We start from the raw sequence: 22,686 nt of genomic DNA, 5'->3' as shown, positions 1-22,686 counted from the left end.
TCTGAGGAGTCCATTTAGTTGACACTGTTGCTCTTCTTATGGTGCTGCAATCCCCTTCAGTTCCTTCAGTCCTTCCCTTAACTCTTCCACTGGAGTCCCCTGGCTCAGTCCAATGGTCAGCTGTAAGTATCTGCACCTGTCTCAGTGGATGGGAACGTGAGGGAGCTCCCTCTTAGAGGCAAAGGGTAGGGGGCATGTGGTGGAGTGCTCATGGAGGGGGACCAGGAAGGGAAATAACACTTGAAACATAAATGATTAAAATAATTAATTAAAAAAAGACAAAGAAGGGGAGGCCCAGATGCACAGTAACACATGCAGGTACAGATGAAACAATAATCAGCGGAAACGATTTGAGGATCACTGATAAGTGGATATTAGCCCCAAAGCTCGGAATAACTAAGATACAATTTACAGACCACATGAAACTCAAGAAGAAGGAAGACCAAAATGTGGATGCTTCAGTCCTTCTTAGAAGGGGGAACAAAAATATTCACAGAAGGCAGAGGGTGAGAGGGACTTGAAAGAGTGGAGGGGGAGGGGAAAATTGGGATTAGGTATGAGAGGAGACAGGGGGATGATATACAGAGGATCAGGAATTTGAAGAGAGGTGTATAGTAGTGGAGGGCGGGCCCCGGGGGTAGCCACCAGAAGCCCCTAGATGCCAGGAAAGCAAGAAGTTCCGGGGACCCAACAAGGATGAGATTATCTGAAGTGACCAACGAAGGTCTGGAGGGGGGTGCGGAATCGGTAGAGACCATATCCAGAGGTTAGGCCAAGCCTCCTTTGGGGGATGGGGCCACCCACTCATCTCCAAATTTTTAACCCAGAATTATTCCTGTCTAAAGGAAATTATGGGGACAAAGTGTGGAGCAGAGACTGAAGGAAAGGCCATCCAGAGACTGCACCATCTGGAGATCTATCCCATATACGGTCACCAAACGCAGACACTATTGCAGATGCCAAGTGCATGCTGACAGGAGCCTGATAAAGCTGTCTCCTGAGAGGCTATGCCAGAACCTGACAAATACGGATGCAGATGCTCACAACCAACCATTGGACTGAGAACGGGTCCCCAATGGAGGTGTTAGAGAAAGGACTGGAGGAATTGAGGGGGTTTGCAAACCCATAGGAAAAACAACAATATCAACCAACCAGACCCCCCGACCAGAGCTCCCAGGGACTAATTAAACTATCAACAAAAGAGTAAACATGGAGTAACCCATGGCTCCAGCTGCATATGGAGCAGAAGATTGCCAGCATCAATGGGAGCAGAGGCCCTTGGTCCTGTGAAGGCTCAATGCCCCAGTGTAGGGAATGCCATGGCGGGGAGGTTGGAAGGGGTGGGTGGGTGAGTGGGAGAGCACCCTCACAGAAGCATGGGGAGGAGGGATGGGATAGGGGCTTTACGAAGTTGTAATGTAAGTAAAGAAAATATCCAGTGAAAGAAAAGAAAAAAACACAACTTTTAAAAAAAAGAAGAGGAAGAAAAGCACTTATGGATTGTATGGAATAAGGATACTGTAGAAAGAGGAGAATGTTTCAGTGCTCCAGAGTGACATTCCTTCCGAATGTGTGTAGCTTATCCAAAAGGAGCTAGAAATACCATGACCCTTGAGATACTGTCTTGCTGTGATAGAACACGTTGATCAAAAGCAACCTTTCGAGGAAGAGGTTTATTTCAGCTTACAGCTCTCATGGAACAGTCCATTGCTTAGGGAAGCCAGAGCAGGAACTCAAGGCCTAAAACTGGAGTCGGAAACTGCAGAGGAAATAGCAGAAGCAGCTGCTTGCTGCCTCCCTCCCTCCTCATGACTTGGCTAAACCTGCTTTCTTACACAACTAAGAATCACATGTGTGGGCTGGGCTCGCTTCTATGTTTAATTAAGAAAATACTCTTCAGGCCAAACTGGTGGGGACAGCTCATTCGAGGTTCCCGTTACCCAAATGTCTCTAGTTTTTGTCAAGTGTTAAAACCAAGCTAAACAAACAAACAAAACAACTAACGAGGAAAGAGTGGTGTGTGTGTGTGTGTGTGTGTGTGTGTGTGTGTGTGTGTGTGTGTGTGTGTGTGTGTGTGGAAGGAGGGCATCTCTAAGTGACAGGTCTTACTGTCTAGATTTGACAGGAAGGAGAGGGCCCAGAGCCTTCAACAGAATTATTGCAATTCATGGGTAAACAGAAACACATGTTGACGTAGTCAGTGAAAATATGAGTGAAGAATATGAAATCTGAAAAAGGAGTCTGTGGAACAACTTAAGGATAAATTCATTTGTCTTTATATTTGAGGATAAATTAAACTGAAAAACTAACATAAATATGAAAACAAAAGAAGCCATGTACATGGGTCATTTATGACCGTCCCTCTTAGCAAGAAACATTAAACCCACAGATGACATCTCTAAGTGCCTCTAAGGCACTTCCTTATATGTCCAATGGCTTTCAGGAAGTATGGTTTGGGTTGCATTCAACATTTTAAACTTAGGAGGTGACAGTGACACAAAGCATTATCTTTAATGTCGTTAGATCTGATATTTGACCTGTCCATTGCAATCATCCTAGGGAGGAGGCAAGCACAATAGAGGAGGCCACATTCTTGGACATCTTTATGACATGGTTTGTGGCAAGTTTGCCTTGTCAGTGTTTAACTAGAACAGCATTTTGATACATATTAGACAACAACGGACAATTTTAGAAACTGCATGAATTTATAAAAGATGGCTTTTTGTTACAGTGTACCATAATAAGCTCTTCCTCTGGTCTGAAAACTAATGTTTATCATTTAAAACTGTTTCTCTTGTCCACTTGTTCAACATTTTAACATTCTTCTTTTAGGGAAAAATCCTTTAATAGTGATCTCATCAATAAATTAATATTTAATTCATGTGAATTATTTGAGGATAGATATTTAACTTTCTTTCAAGTGCTCCATACATCATACAACAGTCTCAACACAGCTGATGTTCTAACAAGTGTGACATGAGATTACATCATATATTTCATTACTGTGTGTGATTCCATGTGTGCTAAGTCTTTTCCACCAGCCCCTAATATCTACTGCCATGTAACATTGTTTAATCAGGGCACCCTTAAGAAAAAATATTGCTACAGGCTCTTAGAACAGGTTTTCCTCACTCTTCTTTCCAATATTATGTACTTGAACACATTTTTCTTTCCAGGAAAATTTGGAATAATTTTATGAGCCAAAAATGTTGTATAGATATTGCATGAAGGAAATCAATCAAACAGAAAATGCAGATTCTTTTATTCAGTCTGATTTTTTTCTCAATATACCTAAAATTATGAAAACTTGTCAGTTTTGTTTCTTATTCTAGGAATAGTCTTGTGTCCTTTTCTTTGGATGATGTTCTCCAGGAATCTAAGATACTTTCTTAATCCTCCTGTGTTTCAGAGAAGGGTCAGTTGCCCTGAGTGTTTACTCTGCATTACTCAGATGCTGGTATATTTTGGCCTATCTTCTCTCTCCTATTTCCCTCTTTATTCTTCAACCCTCTTGTCATATGCTAGAACTGTGCCAATTTGGAATAGATGATTTTATTATTGTCCTTTATCAATAAAAACAAATGCAATTGCTATTTCCTTCATTCTATGCAATGAATGTTCAGGCAGGCAATCTATCTAACATTTATGGGATATGCTACTTCCTTGTTCTATAGTCCAGGAATTATTACTACTTTTGGCAGTCCTAAAGTGAACTTTATCCATGAGCCATCACCTTACATATTATTAATTGTTGTTATAAAAATGAGCACAAAATGAAACAAGTCTTTCACGTTGCACTGAGAGTTGCTGGGACAAAGGGCAATGACTCCCACTGCCATATTCTGATCTTGGGATTTTTATACAAATAAAACTCCAAAGTGTTTCTCTAGATAAACATTATCAAGCTTGGGTCTTTCATCCCAATCCATGAGTGGAAAAATACCACTATCAAATTTGCAACATTTAGTGACATACATTTTTAGTTCTAACTTAATTCTGGTGTAAATTTACTCACTTCTTTCTATGTACTGTATTTCTGTAAGTCCTACCTTAACCAATCACCCATTATTAGATAATCTCACATCCTTATTTGTGAATCACAGGCACATATGAAAATTTTAAATTTCACTTGCATTTACTTTGAGACTTTTATCTTGTTATGGTTTCAAATCCCCTTTTGAGATATTTATGTATGGGTGCATATTTTTGATTTCCATTTGATTTTTATCTTCATCAAACTTCCAAATTATATTTTATTGGCACTGTGTTTTGGCTTTTCTATGAACTGTGATAAACTTACTGTGGCACAAATTTGTTTCCTTAAAAAGAGTTATAACTGGCTGTGTGTACAATTAAATTTCAAGTAGAAACTATCATGCAAACTTACAGAAATATTGTTATAGTCCTAATAAAAATAAACATAAGATCAGAATCTATTATTTCAGGTACAAGCATATATAAATAGACATAGATAATGATTCTTTTCTTAAGAAATGATATCGTGTGTGTGTGTATATGTGTGTGGGGTGTGTGTGTGTATGTGTGTGTGTGTGTGAAAGAGAGAGAGAGAGAGAGAGAGAGAGAGAGAGAGAGAGAGAGAGAGAGAGAGAGAGAGAGAACAGTATGCAGATGAGTAGGAAAGTTAGTTTATTCAGGACAATGTAGTGAAATTTGGTCCATTTCCCAGGTATACACAATGTAAAAATCACATGATGCCACTCTGTATTGTACTCTTTTTTATGATACAACTGTTAGTATTATACATGAAGAGCTTGCCTAGCCAGAAACAAATGTAGAGCATTGTACACATGACGATACTCTAATGTTCTTTCCTACTCGCTGGGATTGGAATGCTACTGTTTAATTCTGCTGATCTTAAAAATTAAATAAATACAAAGCAACTTTCCTTTGTGAATAATACCACTGAAACTGATTCTTTTAGAGTTTCAAAATATAGAAAAAATGAGATCCCTTTTGCCTATCATTACCATGATGACAATTATGAATTGACCTATAATGAATATTAATTAAATGAATATTAAGTAATGACACTGATGAAACATTTATTGAGAACTGACAATGTACTTTATCCCCATTCTTTTGACAAAGAAGAAAAAAAAGGACGAAAACTGCATGGGTACCAATCATCAAATCCTAGGTAGGTTATGCAGAAGATTTCAAGGGGATGCATGAGCTCTGTGGCTGTAGCCAAAGGTGAACGAGGTAAGTTGGAAAGAAGAGCAAAGAAGCTGAAACGGTGTATAAGTAGAACGTGAAACTCAGAGCAGCATGCTCCAGCCTCAACCAAGCCTTCACACCTCCCCACCACACACTGCATCGATGCAAGCTCAAGAACTGGTGTAAGGAAGTCGCAGACTGTTCGCAAGTTTGAGAACTGTAGAGAATTCAGATGCATCCCTCCTCGTAGCACTGGCTGATGTTCACCATTGGGGTTGTTATTATTAATTCTCACTTGCGTGAGGTAAGTGATAGGTAGACGCAAAAAGATCCCATAATAACTGAGCTGTGAAGAAGACTCGCACACCATATTCACTCCCTAACAGACCTTCTGACATTCTGTGGAGTAGTGACTTAGTTTAACACATGCTCTAAGGAAGACTTCACATACCCTATGCTATTTAAGATGTAATCACCATATTTACAATGTATAATTTAGAATGCTTAAAATTGTGGAAGAGTAAGAGAGATCGGAAGAGGAGAAGTTAATATGGCATATGGTTCTCTGAGGGTGTTATACGTAGGACTACGTAGATGGCTGCTGCAGTAACACCATAATTGGCCACATTACAGAGTTAACAGTGAAGGAGAAAGAGAGGTAGAATCGGAACCATTTGAGTCAAAGCTAAGGAATATTCTTAGATCCTAAATCACTCAAATAATGTGCTTTCACTTTATAGGATCTAAGAAGCATCACTATTTATCCTGTTGGCATTTGTATAAACTTCTTTACTAAAACTTGGTAATACACTATGTCTATGAGAAATTATTCCACAGGAATGCCTCAGTTGTACAAAAGGAGAGAAAATGCTAAATGGATCAATTCTTTAACGTGCATTCTCTTATTGTTAATAGATACTGCTTTGATTATACATTGCAGTGATATGTTTGAGTTTAAAGGGAGATGAGATAATCATTTGCAGCTAATTTAGAATTAAAAATTAATTATATCTGCCAGTATGTGGTGTCTATTTCACAAATATTATCTATTATGGTCCTGTGATGCAGATGAGAGTGCAGTACAAAATAAAACAGAATCATTGTAAGACAGTAACATTTCTAGAACAAAACATTGATACCTTGTACTATTAGGTAGATAAGAGAAGTCAAGAAAGACTGGTCTTTTTGAAGATTTCTGCTAAGTGGTTACTCTTAACAAAATAAAGGTTGGGCAAAATGGTAGCCACAAACAGTGCTTATATTAGATGTTATCTTTTAGAGAAATTATGGGTTATTCCTCATAGGCACTCATATTATATGGAAATATATTTAATGATATATATTTAAGTATTAAGGCAGCATGTCACATGACATATGTAGTTTAGTTGCAGAAACATAACAAAAAGTTCTACATACCACAGAGGTTATTTATTACAAGGTTCTTTTACATTACTGAATTCAAGATTTAAAATGTATGCCCTTTAAGATTTTATAAATATTTAGTTATTTTTATAGCTAAAGCTTAAAATTTAAATTTTAAGCTTCAGTGCAACCTGATAGTAGCAACTGATATAATCATATGTTTAATGCTAGGTATATCTTATAGAAGATTTTCTTAACTAACACGTCATGCTCCATTTACCAAAAGAGATGTAAAACTTAATCTGGAAAAATTAATGTAATAAATGTCAGGACCTACATGCAAATGATTCACCGTGTGTGGTCTAGACTTTCTTCCCAGTTACTCTTCTGCCTACAGCAGAGGAAGGGCCACTTGCTAGGCACAATTTGGGCCTTTACCCCATCTTATAGTTCAGCTGTGTATGTGGTATTAAGTTCTATAATTTGTATCATGTATCTTTCTGGTAAATGATTACACTATACCTAAATACATATATTTATAGATAATCAATATACATATTTGTTTCAAATGCTTGTGTTGGTCTCGTTGTCTTTTGAATTGTATTGTTTGCTTGTTGATGATTTTTACATTATATATACAATATTATATCACACTTAAATGCCAGAATCTTGTTAAATATTCTGTGCACTACTACTGCATGCTACTTTCTTTCTCCTCCACCTTCCATGCCTCTTCTTTTCTAAGAGCTTCACTGAATGATCTAAAACTAATGAATTAGCTGTGTTCTTCTTTTATACTCATTTTGCTTATAACACCACTGAATAAAGATTGCCCACATTCTCAGCCATTACAACGAGTAATGGTTCCAATAGAGAAGACTCTTGGCTTCCAGCTAAAAATAATCTAGCACCAGTACTGAGGCCCACATAGTAAGTTCCCCCACCCCCTTCATCCATCACTGACGGAGAGGAATCATTGGAATAAGTTCTCCTGGTTATTCTGAGTAGTGTTAGGAGCAGTATCTAAAAACCATTCTCAGGGTATCTTAGCTTTCAAACATGTAGTGAACACCACGCACACCCAGAACCATGACTGCAGATGCCTTTCATCTGAACCAATTTATCACGAAGTTAATTCCAAACTTCTGGTCTCTGCTATAACATTCTTCAAGTTATCCTTATTTTGTCATGCTGTAGATATCTTTTGACCATGTATGTCACAGTCCCACATCAGATATAACCTCTCAGTGCTTAAAGTTATATGTCACACACATAGGAACTTCTAATTTTATGAACCAAAGATAATCACGAATCAACTATTTACATTGAATGAACCTAACTTTTTGACATAATAACTGCACCTTTCATTCTCCTGGCACATTCTGCACTGGGGAGCTAAAACAAAGGGGTATTAAATGTAATGGGAAACCTTTTAGCCACCAGAACCACTCCAGCAGAAAACACTGACAGTTTCAAATGATGGTAGGGCTTGGAATGCTATTTCTGACCTGAGAAATCTAGCCCTAAACAGACACCATCTCTGTTGTGATTTAGCTTCTGCCCTTAGGGAGTTATACCAAAGAAGAATGAAGGCATAGGCCCCAAACAGTCATATTCCTTGTCATGAGATGAGGGACTGGTGACTGCACAATTCAAAGTACACTGAACAGTACTGAAATGTGTCTTCTAAGAGGGTGAAGGCTATGACCTGTGCATATAATATCACTAAAACTGTCTTCAGTTCAAAAAGCTAAGGAATGATTGCGTATCAGTAGCCATTTTTACTTTTCCTTTGACATTTTGTCTGATGCTGTAGAGATAACATGAGTGGCCATTTCATAATATCTAAGCTCAACACTTCTGGTTCCATGAAGAATATTATCTCAAAAATCTAAGACACAGACATTTAAAATGGGCGAATCATCCAGTAAAGGAAATCAACAGTAAAAAACCAACTTAGCTAATTTTTATCTTATTGAAGACCTACTAGTTTTCTTTAAATAAATCTAAAATAGTATAGCAGATAACAGAGTAAAATTTGTCTGGGATTGTCATGGGAGTCTACAGGTTAGAAAGGCTCAATGTTCATCAGGTTGAACAGTTTACCCAATTTTTTAGGCTGAACATTATTTTGTTTAAAAGATGAGCTTTTAAATAGTTAATGGATGTAGTAGTCAATATATTCATTCCATTAGACAAAAAACGGCCTTTCACTCTTGCTTTGAACGGCAGAAGAAACTCTAAAAAGACATAATATCACCTGCTTTATTAACATACACAAGAGTGCTGAGGCTTGAGAAGACAGGTGTCCCTGGAGAATTACATGCAGTTCAATTATCCTTGATTTCCAGTGTGTTTTATGTTTTGCCAAAGATGGAGTTGGTTGATCCAGTTAAGGACTTTCTTTACCATAGAAGACTTTGGAATTCAAGTAAGGAATTGTGGTAATCACTTTATACCTGAAGGTGACATTTCATATTTGCCAATTAGAATGTAGACCCAGCAAGCAGCTTAGAGATGTTTGAAAAGGAAACAGGATTATAAGAATGCCACTGGGACAGACAATCCCTGGCAAAAAATGGCCAAAGTGGCATGGGGTTGACCAGAACCATGATATCAGATTAGGAAGATTTAGTAAAGGTGTTAAAACTGTGACACAGAAGCAAGGACCTAGTGATACAGCAGTAGTTATCAAGGTGGCATTGTTACCCCTGCAAAGATGCTGAAGGAAGTGTCTCAAGAAAATGCCAGGGCTGAGTGAGGCATGATGACAGTGATTTAAATGTAGCTAACGATTTGCTTCAGATTCGAGCCACATTCTAATGATTCAATAACAAAAGTTGAGATACAAATCATGACAGATACCACATCAATAGTTGGTGATTGAAAATAACTTTTCAGAATCAAAAGTATCCAAATGCAGGAATGGAAGTTTGCCTAGATTGTGGGAAGGCAGGGCTATCCATGTAACACAAGCTGTCAAGCCTTCAACTGCCCAAGAAAGGAATGAGGGAGAAGCTGCACCTCATGATTGACATTATGTGACACAGCAGCCTGGCCTGAATGTGAATGGTTCCATTGAGCAGGAGATCCTACCCGAATCCCCATGGAACAAAAACGAATCAGACTTTTTGTGGAAATTAAAACATGATCTCAAAGATGCATTTAAATAATCAAAATTACAATATTTTTAGAATGAAAAACAATGTTAAAAATTAAAATTCTTTCATGCATATGAATAGTAACAAATTAATTTAAAATCTAAAGTATTTTATGACTCAATATTTATAATTAATCTCAATTATTATGTGTGTTTAACAAGTATTACATTGGGAAATATTAAAATTAATTACTGCTATCCTCAGCAATTGAAGATATTTTCTTTCTTTTAATAATTCAACACAATAAAGAATTTATAATAATTTTGTATATACAAGCATGTTAAAATGCCATCAGTATTTTGCAGATAACCACAAAAAATGAATTATAAGTGGGTGAAAATTTGAGTATTTTGATTAATTTCTCAGTTGACCTTTACAAAAGTATTTGTTATAACATTCCTTAGTTTTGGTTTTATTATATAAAACCAAAGTTCTAGCCATTTAATTCCTGGGTTGCTTTTGAAGAGAACTAATGTGTGTTACAGATAGAGTGTAGTTTGTTTTATGAAATAACTTTTCAGTCATTAACAATTGGTATTCTGAAAGTGAACATTGTCTTTGAGCACTGTTCCTATCCTTATTAAGAGTCTTCATAATTACCCCCCACTCCACTTTTCATTTCTATATTTATTTAATAGCTAATTAGCCTGCAGGTAGTAAAATTTATTGTTTAGTAATTTTTAAAAAACAGCTAGTAGAAACGTATTTCAAGATCTGTGTAATCATTCAAGGTAGCCTCTGACCTAAAACAGAGACCTCAAAACTTTAGACACGGAATATGCATTCCTAGCAAAATGCCCACAAGAATAACCTCATTTTCTGGGAAGCTACATCTATAAAATATGTAAAATGTAGACGCATTCTGCCCATACAATTTCTGGTAAGTACGGCATGACTAAGAGACAACATCCGAGTCTGCTTCAATTTGAGCATCCCTTACCCCACCGTGTATACACACAAGGAAGACGAGAACACCCTGAGCGGAGGTTTCTACTCTGGATAGATGGTGTGGGTCAGGCTGACAGAGTCGTTCCTTAAGTAATGAAAAATTATTTCCAGAATTACTCATTGGCATAGCGTTACAGTTTCTCACAGTACGCACAAGTGAAACCCGAATGATGAAGGCGAACTCACCAATACAACTGGACAGATTGTGGTGGGTGGCAAAATATGGTCCTTCAAGGGTCCACAGTCACATTCAGGCTTCAGATGAGAAGCACATTTATTGTGCAGCTAGGGAAGGAGACAGGAGTAATATCAAATCTACGTGACAATGGCATCCAGGGAAGAGCAGACTGCAGATTAGATACAATAATACATTACAAGTATATTAGAAGAATTATAAGAACAGACAGGCTCAGAGCTTACTGACAATTTTATACTAATTTTGCTAAATTTTATACTTTCTTTCACCAACACGATTTACTGCTAACTACAGTGTCACCTTGCTTATCCTTCAGTGGAATCTTGAAACCACTGTGCGCTGTTGATGCTTCTTTTCTTTTTGACCCTCGTGTTTTCTCAAAGTCATTCCAAAGTGCACAGCTCAGTATGGGGCATAATTGATCCCATCATTAGTTTTAACTTTTTAATTCAATATGTAAATGTAACCTGAGATTCATCTCAGTAGGAGCAGGATATAAATAAAAGAAGATGATTATGATTATGAAAGTGGATCTTTATATTGTGTTTACCAGCCCGATGTTAGGTTAACATGTAATCATATAATGTGATATTTATTTTACAATATGTAGGAACCTTAGCTGATGTTTTTCATCAACCTTGATCACTAGTTTAAATTAAAATGTAAGTATAACAAAATGATAAAGTAGTGATGTTTTGAAATCAAAGAGATGGTCTTTTATCAAAGATTTGGTGAAAATGATTCTCACTCCGAGATATTCCGAAATGTCTCCCCTTCACTACTTGCTATTGATTTAGTATGAAATAGTCGTGCCATGTGTGTTGTTAAAAAATGAATACTACAGTATTTTTTCAGTTTCAGTTTATCTACTCATTTCAGAAGGCCACTCCGTTTAAGCCTTAGCTGTATTAACTCCTCTGTATAAGCAGTTAATTAGCCACTGAGCCCAGGCTCACTGTTGATTTAAGGGTGGTGATGGAACCGTACTGAAGGAGGATTTGTGCTGTCCTGTACTCTCCGACATTTGTCACACAGAGGCTCTGCTTTAGAGTTCAAGAACTTGTACTATAATTCGTGCCCATTAGGCTGCATTACACGGAATGAATGTATTTTCACACATCTTTCTACAATCAGCATCTCCTTCTCTCAGTAGCACATAAATTTCTGTATATAAACGTGGGTCACAATTCCTCTTAGGCACTGCTAATCTTTGTCAAAAGATAAAAGGTATTAAAGACAAAGAAGTAGCTGAATCCTTGTACACAATAGAACCAAATAAACCTATATTCTGCCTGGGCAATAAAAATGCAACTTCCTTAAAATAACTCTAAGATATATTGGTTTATTGAAATTATTCTCATAAAATAAGTATTACCCATATATATATATATATATATATATATATATATATATATATATATATATATATTTATATAAATGTGAACTTTTTTTTTTTTTGCAAACACAGTGTATGTTAATATACTCAAGCTAGAATATAATCATGCTGGATGTGTCTGGCCCTTGACTGGAAGCTTTATAGTGAGAAAGAAATCTGGACCTGAAATACTAATACAGAAGGAAGGCCACATGAGACAAGCCAGCCTGAGATATTAATGTTATCTTTATGCAAGGAACACCAAGGATTTCTAGAAACTACCACAATCTAGTAAAAGACAAAATAAAAGTCTTTTTATACATCTTTCTACACTTAGCATCTCTTTCTCTCAGTAGCATGTAAACTTCTTTATATAAATGTGGGTCACAATTCCTCTTAGGCACTGCTAATTTTTGTCGAAATATAAAAGGTATTAAAGACAAAGAAGGAGCTGAATCCTTTTACACGATTGAACCAAATAAACCTATATTCTGGGTTCATCCCTAAATGCTTCAGAAGGCTAATGACCTTGCTGACATTGTTAAGTTTCTACTCTTCCAGGATTTAAGAGAATAAATTTATGTTGCCTTACACCACTTAGTTTTCTACATTCTGTTATAGGAGCTGTAGAAAATAAGCTCATTGACATGATGAAAACCCAAGGCAGATCCAGTGTCTTAAGATTCCTCTGGATTTTCACTTGTCACAGAGATTAAGTTTTACTCCTTGATATTGGGCAACTACCTCAAAACTGAGCGTAAAGAGGCTAAAACACTCTCATAAGGCAATCTTGGTGCGTGCAGAGTGGACTGTCTTGAATTCGTACTCTGTAGGACACTCTAAAATGACACGTTGCATAAATTTCAGGTAAGGAAGGACCACACAGCCTTAGGCCAGCACAGCTTGGAGACAGCATCTGAGTCTCAACTTCACGTGCCCCTCCATCGCATGGACTTCCAATATAAACAGTCAGTAAAGTTGGTGACTGATTTTTACACTTAGGCCCAAATGGAAAGAACTAAAGACTTAGAAATATTCAATTGACCGGGAGACTAGTGTAAGCGAGGATATAACTCAATATATCTCACGGAATGCTGCCTTTATAGAACTAAGCCCAGTATAATATTTTCAAGTTTAACTGCCACAATGTCCTATATCTGAGTTTTTCTGTTCAATCTTAAAGAAATATCAGCAAGTAGCAGTGTGAGTGGGCATCTCGCCTGCCAGTGAAACAGGAACACATATTAAGAGAAACATGTCTGAAGAGATTTGCATTTATTAATCATGTACTGGAATACCTTATTTTTTGTGAAAACTATAACCAGACATCTTGAAAGTATATTATAGTGGCTATCCAGTCCATGATATTGTTTTTAGAGGGAAAGGCCAAAGCTGTGGGCAACATGGTTAAAGAACTAACCATTTTTACAAGCCATGATTCAACTTGTTGAAGCATCTATGACCAATGCCTCACAACGCCCAGAAGTGTACCTGATAATAAGACAGAAACTGAAAAATCAGCCAGCCAGCAAAACAAACAGAACAAAAAAAAAGAGCTTCAAAACAAGACTATCAGTCATAAATGACTGTGTCATCTCTGTTGTAAACTGAAAATGCTGTAAAGAAAAAATGAGTCTATTAAAAACACAGGTATCAACTAAATAGAAATCACATAATAGAATTAAAATGAACAAATTGGTTTTCTTTAGGTTTCCGATAACATTGTGTTTTCTGAGAATGTGTGCATGTGTCTTTTCAACAACAGATCACAAAGGGAAAGTTGTCAATACCTACTGAGAACCATATCAAGGTTCTGGGATTGGCACTGTTTCTTAAATACACTTTACAGTCTATGTAGAGCAATTCCTAAATTCAAATGTGGACAGTATTTGGAGATGGAACCTTAGGGACCTAACTTGAGCTAGATGGAGGTATGAGAAGGGTCCCCTAGATAATTAGCAATCCTGGAAAGAATCAGAAGTGGTCCGGAAGACAAACATTTATTTTTGTCCTGACAAACAATGTCATCTGCCAAGTTATGACACTAAAAAATGCTTTAATATGACATGCCCCCTGACCTGAAAGCACTCAGCCTCCAGAGTGCATGAAGCACATCCATTGTTATTAAAACCTCCCTAGTTTGTAGCATTGTCTGATAGTAAGACAATCAGGTTTTGACAATGTGTTGCCATGTCATTCCATGCATCAGGATGTGTGAAAAGGGTGGAGTCCAAAAGATGCCCAGAATTGTTGACTATCTTCAAGAACAGAAAGTAAGCAAAGACAGGCAGACAGAAGCCTTCCTCGGGGTTATAAATGAACTTGATCACAGATGCATCTACCTCTTGAGCAGAATTTCCAAGAGAAATAGTTCCCACCTTTCCAAAGTCATTTTGAAAATGTTGTCCACAGCTATCTTTTCATATTTTGAAAAGATGGCATGTAGAAAAGTAAAGCTTATTTTTAAGATACCCGGAAATGCTCTTTCAGGGTAACAGATAGAGGCATATGTCTAGTAAAGTCATGTAATATGAACCAGCTTTTCTTGGACTTGGATTAAACACTTGGAAATAATTTCAGAATTTGACAGCTCACAGTAGCACCTAATTTAGAGCCAGCTCTATGTTTATTAGCAAAATCTGTCTCAAGTTTGATGAGAGAGAGAGAGAGAGAGAGAGAGAGAGAGAGAGAGAGAGAGAGAGAGGTGTGTATGTGTGTGTGTGTGTGTGTGTGTGTGTGTGTGTGTGTGCATGTGTTATGGAGAGGTGTTGAGCTAATAGTAGAAATGAGTAGTAGAAAAAGGAAAACCAGGAAAAGTGTTCACTAGAATCTAGAGATTCGTAAACAAAACAATAGTCCTTCTTACAAATAAAATTCAATGACCTGACTTAAAGGAATATATTTGTTAGTTGACAATTTGACATGAAATCAATATTTACAAATTCAGGGTACTTCCTTCATGATGGTATTTGCTAAATGATAAATTGTCTAAGACTTAAAAAGCTTAAATGTCATTGTCAGGAGTGTATTACTTTTATTAAAAGTATATTTTAATATGATATCAAGTTAGTAATCAGATGTATAAGATAGTCATTCTCTTATTAATCTCAAATAGTTGTATTAACCTCACAGCCTATGACTCTTGCCTGACAAGGAGTCATCCTTTCTTGACCAGAAGCAACTTAACACATAGAGTAAAACCCATGACAGGGACACACCCACCAGATGTGAACCAGGCTTGGCAGTGTGTTTTCAATGCTGTCAGTATATAAGAAAGAAGAAGAAACGAAAACAATGATGAGTATTTGTCTGACTCAAAGGAATTAAGTTGAAAGCACAGAAAAACATTTGCTTAAGTAGGAGATACAACTTTTCACTGTTCATTTCCTGGAAATTTACCAATTTCCCATGTTAGTGAGAAAGCCTTAGGTAAAACATAAAATGTCCTTCTTAGCTTTAGGTTTGCAAGATGGCTGGCTGCTATAGTGCACGAAGATACATGTCACTGGCTTAAAAGTGCAGAAATGGATGTTTATCGCTTATGTTTCATAGTTTATTAACCAACCAATCTAATGAAATTTGACCATTACCGTTGTTTTTCAAGACATTTCGTGATAATATTTAAAGACGAAGTATACTTGAGATTCAATATTTAACATGAAGATTACTGTATTGCTCGTTATGGTGAACCCGAAGATTTCCTCAAAACCTGACACTCCCTTAGGATCATCAGATGATTAAGGGAGGCATGCATGCTATCAGCCTGTAGCAATGGAGGCAAACAGGAGTATAACATTGATGGCACGCAGAGATGAAATTGCTAGGAGCAATTCAGTCTTCCTTTCAGAAATAAAATAAAGTGAAGAAGAAAATATTAGCATCAAAGAAAATGTCAAGGGAAATAAATAAGTAAACTTGGTTCCTACTGAGTATTTAGGACTAGTACAGCTCAAGGAATGGGACATTTTTAAATAAAGGGTCTGGATTAATCATGGCCTCCATAGGGGTTCCTTGGCAAATACCCATCACTAACAGATAATTCAGTGGTGAAAGAGGATGCAAGAACTTGTGCTTCTTAAATCTGTGCTTTGTGGAAGTCAAAATCAAAATGAGGTAGGTGGTGGAGAGGCTGCATTGATTATCATGGAATTATTATAGATTGCTGAAGCGGACATAGTATAGCAAATTAAGGTTTTCAAAAGATTTTTCTGGTGGTGGTATGGCAGCCTACATATAGGAGAAGTACCTTCTGTCAGGGAAATAAGCCAAGAGATTCTTACTCTAATCTAGTGGGGAGGGGGTGCTAAGAGCTTGTACTAAGGTTGGGAACATGAAGTCAAAAATCTCAGATCTGCAAGAGATATTTTAAGCAAGAAATGTAAGGACTTAGCACTAGGCTCTACAGAGAAGACAAACGTGAAAGACAAGAAAAACCTGAATCTAACTCTCATAGTAACTGGAAACCTCATTTTAGGATCAGCTCTTGCAAACGGCAGGATAAGAGTTGAGGAGTTGCTCTTGAGAACGCAGGTCTATGGACCTTGACATAAAAGTTAGTGATGTTTGAACCCACACAATATCCTAAGGTCTTTAAGGATGCAAGCGTTATTCTGAGTAGGCTTGGGAAATTTCCATTTATAAATCCTTCCCAAGATGAGATGGGAGTATCCTGAATGTTACTCCCAGCATGCCTCATGGACACGAGGGTTCACTCTAGGCACCATGTCTGACTTCACCTGTTGCCCACTGCGTTAACAGTATAGTAATTGAACATTTATTAATTATGTTCTCCATTTCTAAGCATTTCTACACTGACTTTTTACCTATTTAATCCTTTCAACAGTCCTATAAGATAAGTATTATCAACTCCATTTTACAGTGTAGAATATTGTCCCAATCTGAGGCTATTCATAATAAAGGTGTCCCTACTGTTGCTGCAAATTAGAATTCTGAAAGACTCATGGAGACAAAGTGGGAAGAAGAAAAGAATTGAATAGCAAACTTCTAAGCACCCAGAGATCTCGTGTCTACAGACCTAGCACATTAATTCCTGTCTTTCAAGTTGAATAGTCACTCATAAATAATATCTTTTTAAGAAATAGAGAAATCTACTACTACTACAACTACTACTACTACTAATAGTAACAGTAGTAAGAAGAACAGTAAAAATGATAGCAATGGCAACATAATCCATATATTGCTTTTAAATTTGATAAAAGTAAAAAAGTCAATCCTGATATTTTCTAATCTTAGCCTATGCTAAAATTAAGATATGCCAAGCAAAATGATGTGGGGCTGGGATTAGGCTTCTATAAAATATGGAACAAAAGTGACATAGTCGTGTAATTATTTAGTTTCCCAAATACACTTTTAATATATACAATTGTTTTTAAAAATAAAATTGTTATGTCTCTTTAAAATTGAGCATGATATGTTCTTCTATTTGCTAGACATTTTAATATAATAACCAAACTCTTCAAACACTTAATTGTAGTTTGAAATGAAAGTCAAATTGTTTTTTTCTCTGTTTCTGTGTCTCTCTCTCTCTCTCTCTCTCTCTCTCTCTCTCTCTCTCTCTGTGTGTGTGTGTGTGTGTGTGTGTGTGGTGTGGCGTTTAAGAACACTGTTTAACCTGTAGATTTGGACAGAACCTTGTAACTCTATCAATAAATAAATAAATAAATAAATAAATAAATAAATAAATAGATAAATAAAATTGCCAACTATTACAGTGCCCTCTGCTGTTTAGTCTCACAAAAGAATGCAAAGAACTGAAGGACTAAGAAGCCATTCTGCTAGAAAGAAGCAAAACCACCCCGGCAGGCTAATAAACACTCAAAAAGAAGAAATGTTTGTTTATGTCAATTTCAGAAATTAAACAGTCATAGCAGTATCAACTAATAACTGTTTATTCCAAAGTTATTTGAAGCAGTTTGACAGTCCACCAGGTGGTATCCTAAAGCCTTGGCGATTGTGTTTTTCCCTAATTATTACTGCACCAAAACCTCTTGTGTTCCAGCTCACGAAGTACCTGCAGGTAAGGAGCATACATGAGAGAATGGTTGAATGTGTCCCGAGAAGCAAATACACCCAAGCAGCCATGAACCTCTTCTGTTTGCCAACTTTCATTCGCAGTTTCTGACTGCTTTCCTGGGAACTTCTAGAACCCACTTCATGGGTCCTTGAAAAGCATGTGAAGGTGTCATCTCTAAAATATTGAGTCATATGAGGACAAATCTGATTCTCAGGCAGATGAAATAAGAATGGCACCTCCCCAGGGTTTTAGGTGATTTATTCTAATTGCAAAGCCCTTCCGGGACAGTGTTCCATGATACTCACCGTGGTCTGACACCAAACACAGTGCAGCCCCGTCAGGCCCTGGTAACATTTCACTGTCTTGTGGCACTTATCACACTTGGTTGGGCAATTGCCTTCGACCCAATAATGGTGCATGACCTGAAACAGAAGAATAGCAGGGTGGTAAGAAGCGCTATTCATGGTTACACATCTAGAAAGCTTGTGTTGCCAGACTTACGTCGGTGTTCTTCTTGGACTTCACATAGGTCTTGATGCAGGAGGGCGGGGCTCTGGCCACGCAGCGCTCATGGACGGTGTACTTGCAGACTGAAAAGAAACAGGTACACAGATTCAGAGCTGACCCTGGTCCTGATTGCAAATTTACGAGGGAAGAGTGGCATTAACAGATCCTCATTTCGCATCCACTGTTCTCTAATCAATCCAATCAGCCGCATCAAGGAAAAAAGTCCAAGTCGGCTGTTTTTATCATGGAATGCAAAAGGCCAATTAGTACAGGAAATAGTATGCATATGAGAAACCAAGGCTCCTCTATCATGGCATAGCAGGGACAGGAAATGCTTAATTAAATCAGTCCTTGCTCGAATTTTTCACAATAATTCCCAGATGACAAAAATATTAAAGACAAATTGATGGCTGCCAAATGGCTTTGTGTCATTTGCTAGAAGGAAGAGGTCTATATTTCACCAAGTATAGGCATGAGAGCAGCTGGCAGGCATGGGAGTAAATGTCTGTGTGCTTAAGCTGCTTTGTCTATTGACTTATCTAAACCTTAAATGGTAGATTTGTCTATCGCAGGAGAATAGATTCCACCCATCGCCAGGCTTCAGGGAAGTTCATCTTTCCTTTTCCTCTTCCATCATGATATTGTTTCTTCCAACATCCACCTTCCCTCGGCAACATACGGTGCCAGGAAGATATACACACACACACACACACACACACACACACACACACACACACGGAAAAAACACATTTATATCAGCAAATGTATGTATGAATGCATGTATATAATCTATGCCACAAAACAAAAACACATTTGGGGGTGCCTCTCCACATCTCCTGGTTTCACTCTAAGTATCAGTAGGGTCACATGCAGGTGCTGTCTGAGAAGACCGTTCCACGCTAGCAACTCGGGATTCATAAGTATGCAGAAGAATTCTTTAAACGTAAACCGATCAACAACTTAAAAATTCGCTTCCTGAAATATGAGTGAAATGCACACAATGCTCACGGTGTTTAATAACCAGACTCTTAGGTACCCTGTCTGTGAGTCTGGGAAACAGTCAGGGAGAACTCATATCCATTCTCATGTTCTGTGTGTTCCACTATAAACCACTGTGTAAATGGCAAAAGCCTGTATTTTTATATAATACCACTCTGCTTCTTTGAAAGTTATCTTTTTTCAGTCGATTAAGTCTGCTCTAAAAATCGTCTCTCCCTTAGAAAGTTATAGAAGTTCTGAGATTGTTCGGTTTTGTTTGTTTGTTTTGACATGGAGAATATTCTAGTAGATCTGAACCTTCCAACATGGCCACCAGAAATGCTCCTCTAATGTGACATTTGACAAATGTTATATAACCTTAAAAAGATCCCATTCATTTTATAAGTTGTATACATTTATGACATTAAGTTTAATTCTTAATGTCAAATAATGCACCCAGAGAAAGAAAATCTTAAAGCATATTACACAGCAGAAATTGCTGTGGCTGAAATCACCACATCATTTGAGAACTTACCCTTATCTCAGAGAATCTAAGCTTTATTTTAAGTAAAAATGCTATAAATGAAGTCAATATTAGATGCTTTTATAAATTAACTATCACACATATCGATATACACTCTCTTAGATAATCTCTAACTGGAAATGTAGATTTATTAGAATAAAATAAATCTTGTGAGACCAAAAAAACTGAAATTATTAAAATGAGCACAACGTATAATGCCAATGTATATTCCAATGTCTATAATCCTATGGAAACTTGTCTTTACATAAAGCAATGTACCAGAGAGGTTAGGTTCAGCAGGTAAAGCACTTGCTACACAATGACGATAGTTCAGATCTCAAGAGCTCATTGAACAATATTGACCGTCTATGAGTACCTCAGAGAACTGGAAGTAGAGCATCTCCCAGGCACAATATAGTCATTGACATAGTAGTTGACATATGGGTAGTTGACATATGGGTCAGTAAGAAAATCTGAGTCAGTGTGTGCAGTGGGGGCACTGGAGGATGTCACTAAGTATTAATCCTAGATCTCCACAAGAACACACATGCATGCACAGTCATAGACATGGACACAACCTCACCCACCCACTTACCTCCCCCCACAAACACGTGTACTCAATAAATATATAAGACCTAGAGGTGTAAATTTTTTTAATTTGAGTAAAAAAAAATCTGTGTTTTAATGAACTGTCTTTATTTTTTAAGATTTAAATGAATTGCTTTACCTTGAAAAGCTAATTATAAATAAGGTGCTCAGCTTATGAATGGAAAATAAAATATAAATAAGATATGAGCATGAGAAAGTAGTGAAACATTTAAATACACCAAGGACAAGTGAGAAACACAAATACTTGGAGGTTAAACTACAATACAAAGAAATCTCTAAGGAATTGGAACATATCATTTATCCCCTTTGAAAGACCTGAGCATTGGGAAACTACAGGGAAATATGCACCCTAAGCGTGCTGGCCTGAGGTATGTCACACAAACAGGATAGCTGCCTGAGCTCATTTTTCCCTCAGGCGAGGTGATGACATCAGGCAAGAGGGGGTGAACTCACAGGAGCAGCAGAGGCCCTGCTTCCCCACGCCAATCAGCATGTTCAGGCAGAGATTGCAGTAGGCGGGCTTGTTAAAGTGCTTGAGTCGCCACACATGCTGTCCGTCATCCTTCACATTCTGCACAGGACGTGAAAGAAACAGATTTCACTTTAATGAAATAAACAGTGGACTCTGTAAGTGCCAGTGAAGCTCAGGCTGGCCTGATGTGTGTGAAGACAATCTGTTCTTCTTCATCTTGGCTCTCTACAGTACAAGAGCATCACAGAGACTGCAGGAAAACCCAAGTGTTCTTGCCTAGTGAGGTGCTGAAACGAATCTGAGAGGCTGTAGTGACCCAGGAAATCTTGTCTAGTGTCAACATCTCAGCAGCGTACCCACCAGCCTCCATGATGACCTGTCAAACAGAACTCTCTGTGAGCACAAAGGCGTGCCTTGCTAGCCTTGGAGAAGCTCATGCTTAGCACAATTCCATAAAGAAGTGAATAAAGGAAAAGAAAGGACTTAGGAGGAAACTTTAGGAAAATGAAACTTGTGAAGACTCCTAACCGTGGATTTGCGTTGGGAAAAACAAAATTTAGAATGAAGATAGGTTTTGTAAGACAGAAAAATGTGGTGTAATTGTACAAGCAATACTTGGAAGTCAGACATGGTGGTCTGCAGATCCAGAATATGATCACTAAACATATATTCTGAATTAAATACTAATTTTGATGAAGAGAACATAAGTATGATTATATGACCTTTTGTTTAGCTGTCTTGTAAAAAGTAATTTTATTCATAACTGTAGATAATTAAATATAAAACTGCATTGTCATGTTTATAATTATCACTGTATTCACATGCCACTGTACAACCTTGGGTTTATATTTACAACTTATCAAAGAAAAAAGGGTGCTGTCCTGCTTACTATGCAAAGTAAATACATATGATCCTCTAACAACTTCTCTAATGACAACTGTCACATCTGAATTGCTTTAGATAAAAATAACATGAATTTAGAGGACGTTACTCTATGTTTGAATCAATATTAAATGGTTAAAAACACTACATGATGTTATCATATATCATTACTGCTGGTACCCTCAGTTTGTATGTTGTTACACATTTCATACCTTATTCACCAATTTGCGTGAAACCAAAATTCAAAATTCTTGAACGGATATCCTATCAATACTGATATGATGCATAATTTTTCAAGTTAGCAATAATGCACATTCTTACACTGTATTCACCAAGTAGTAACTGTGTTTGTATTATGTGGGGCCACTATAGAAAGATAACACAGCTCGGATCATCATTTTATTATAAATAAAATATTAATAATAATGCTTCTAACCCCTCTCTCTTACCACAGTGAGAGC

At 37.2% G+C, this 22,686-nt stretch overlaps 1 protein-coding gene across 1 annotated transcript in view; it reads right to left on the bottom strand.

The window, feature by feature from the left end:
- The window catches only part of Dgkb (diacylglycerol kinase beta), a 714,793-nt gene that overhangs the window by 446,776 nt on the left and 245,331 nt on the right, over window positions 1-22,686 (bottom strand). Inside the window, exons 10-13 of the mRNA XM_032907661.1 lie at window positions 21,325-21,442; window positions 18,756-18,844; window positions 18,560-18,676; window positions 10,836-10,934 (exon numbers count right to left, since the gene is read on the bottom strand). Coding sequence (XP_032763552.1) covers window positions 10,836-10,934; window positions 18,560-18,676; window positions 18,756-18,844; window positions 21,325-21,442 — 423 coding nt within the window. The remainder of the gene's footprint in view (window positions 1-10,835; window positions 10,935-18,559; window positions 18,677-18,755; window positions 18,845-21,324; window positions 21,443-22,686) is intronic.

Source organism: Rattus rattus, chromosome 7, assembly GCF_011064425.1.
Source record: "Rattus rattus isolate New Zealand chromosome 7, Rrattus_CSIRO_v1, whole genome shotgun sequence".
Classification (NCBI taxonomy): domain Eukaryota; kingdom Metazoa; phylum Chordata; class Mammalia; order Rodentia; family Muridae; genus Rattus; species Rattus rattus.
Note: the sequence above shows the minus strand (reverse complement) of the source record. Positions and strands in the feature narration are given on the sequence as shown.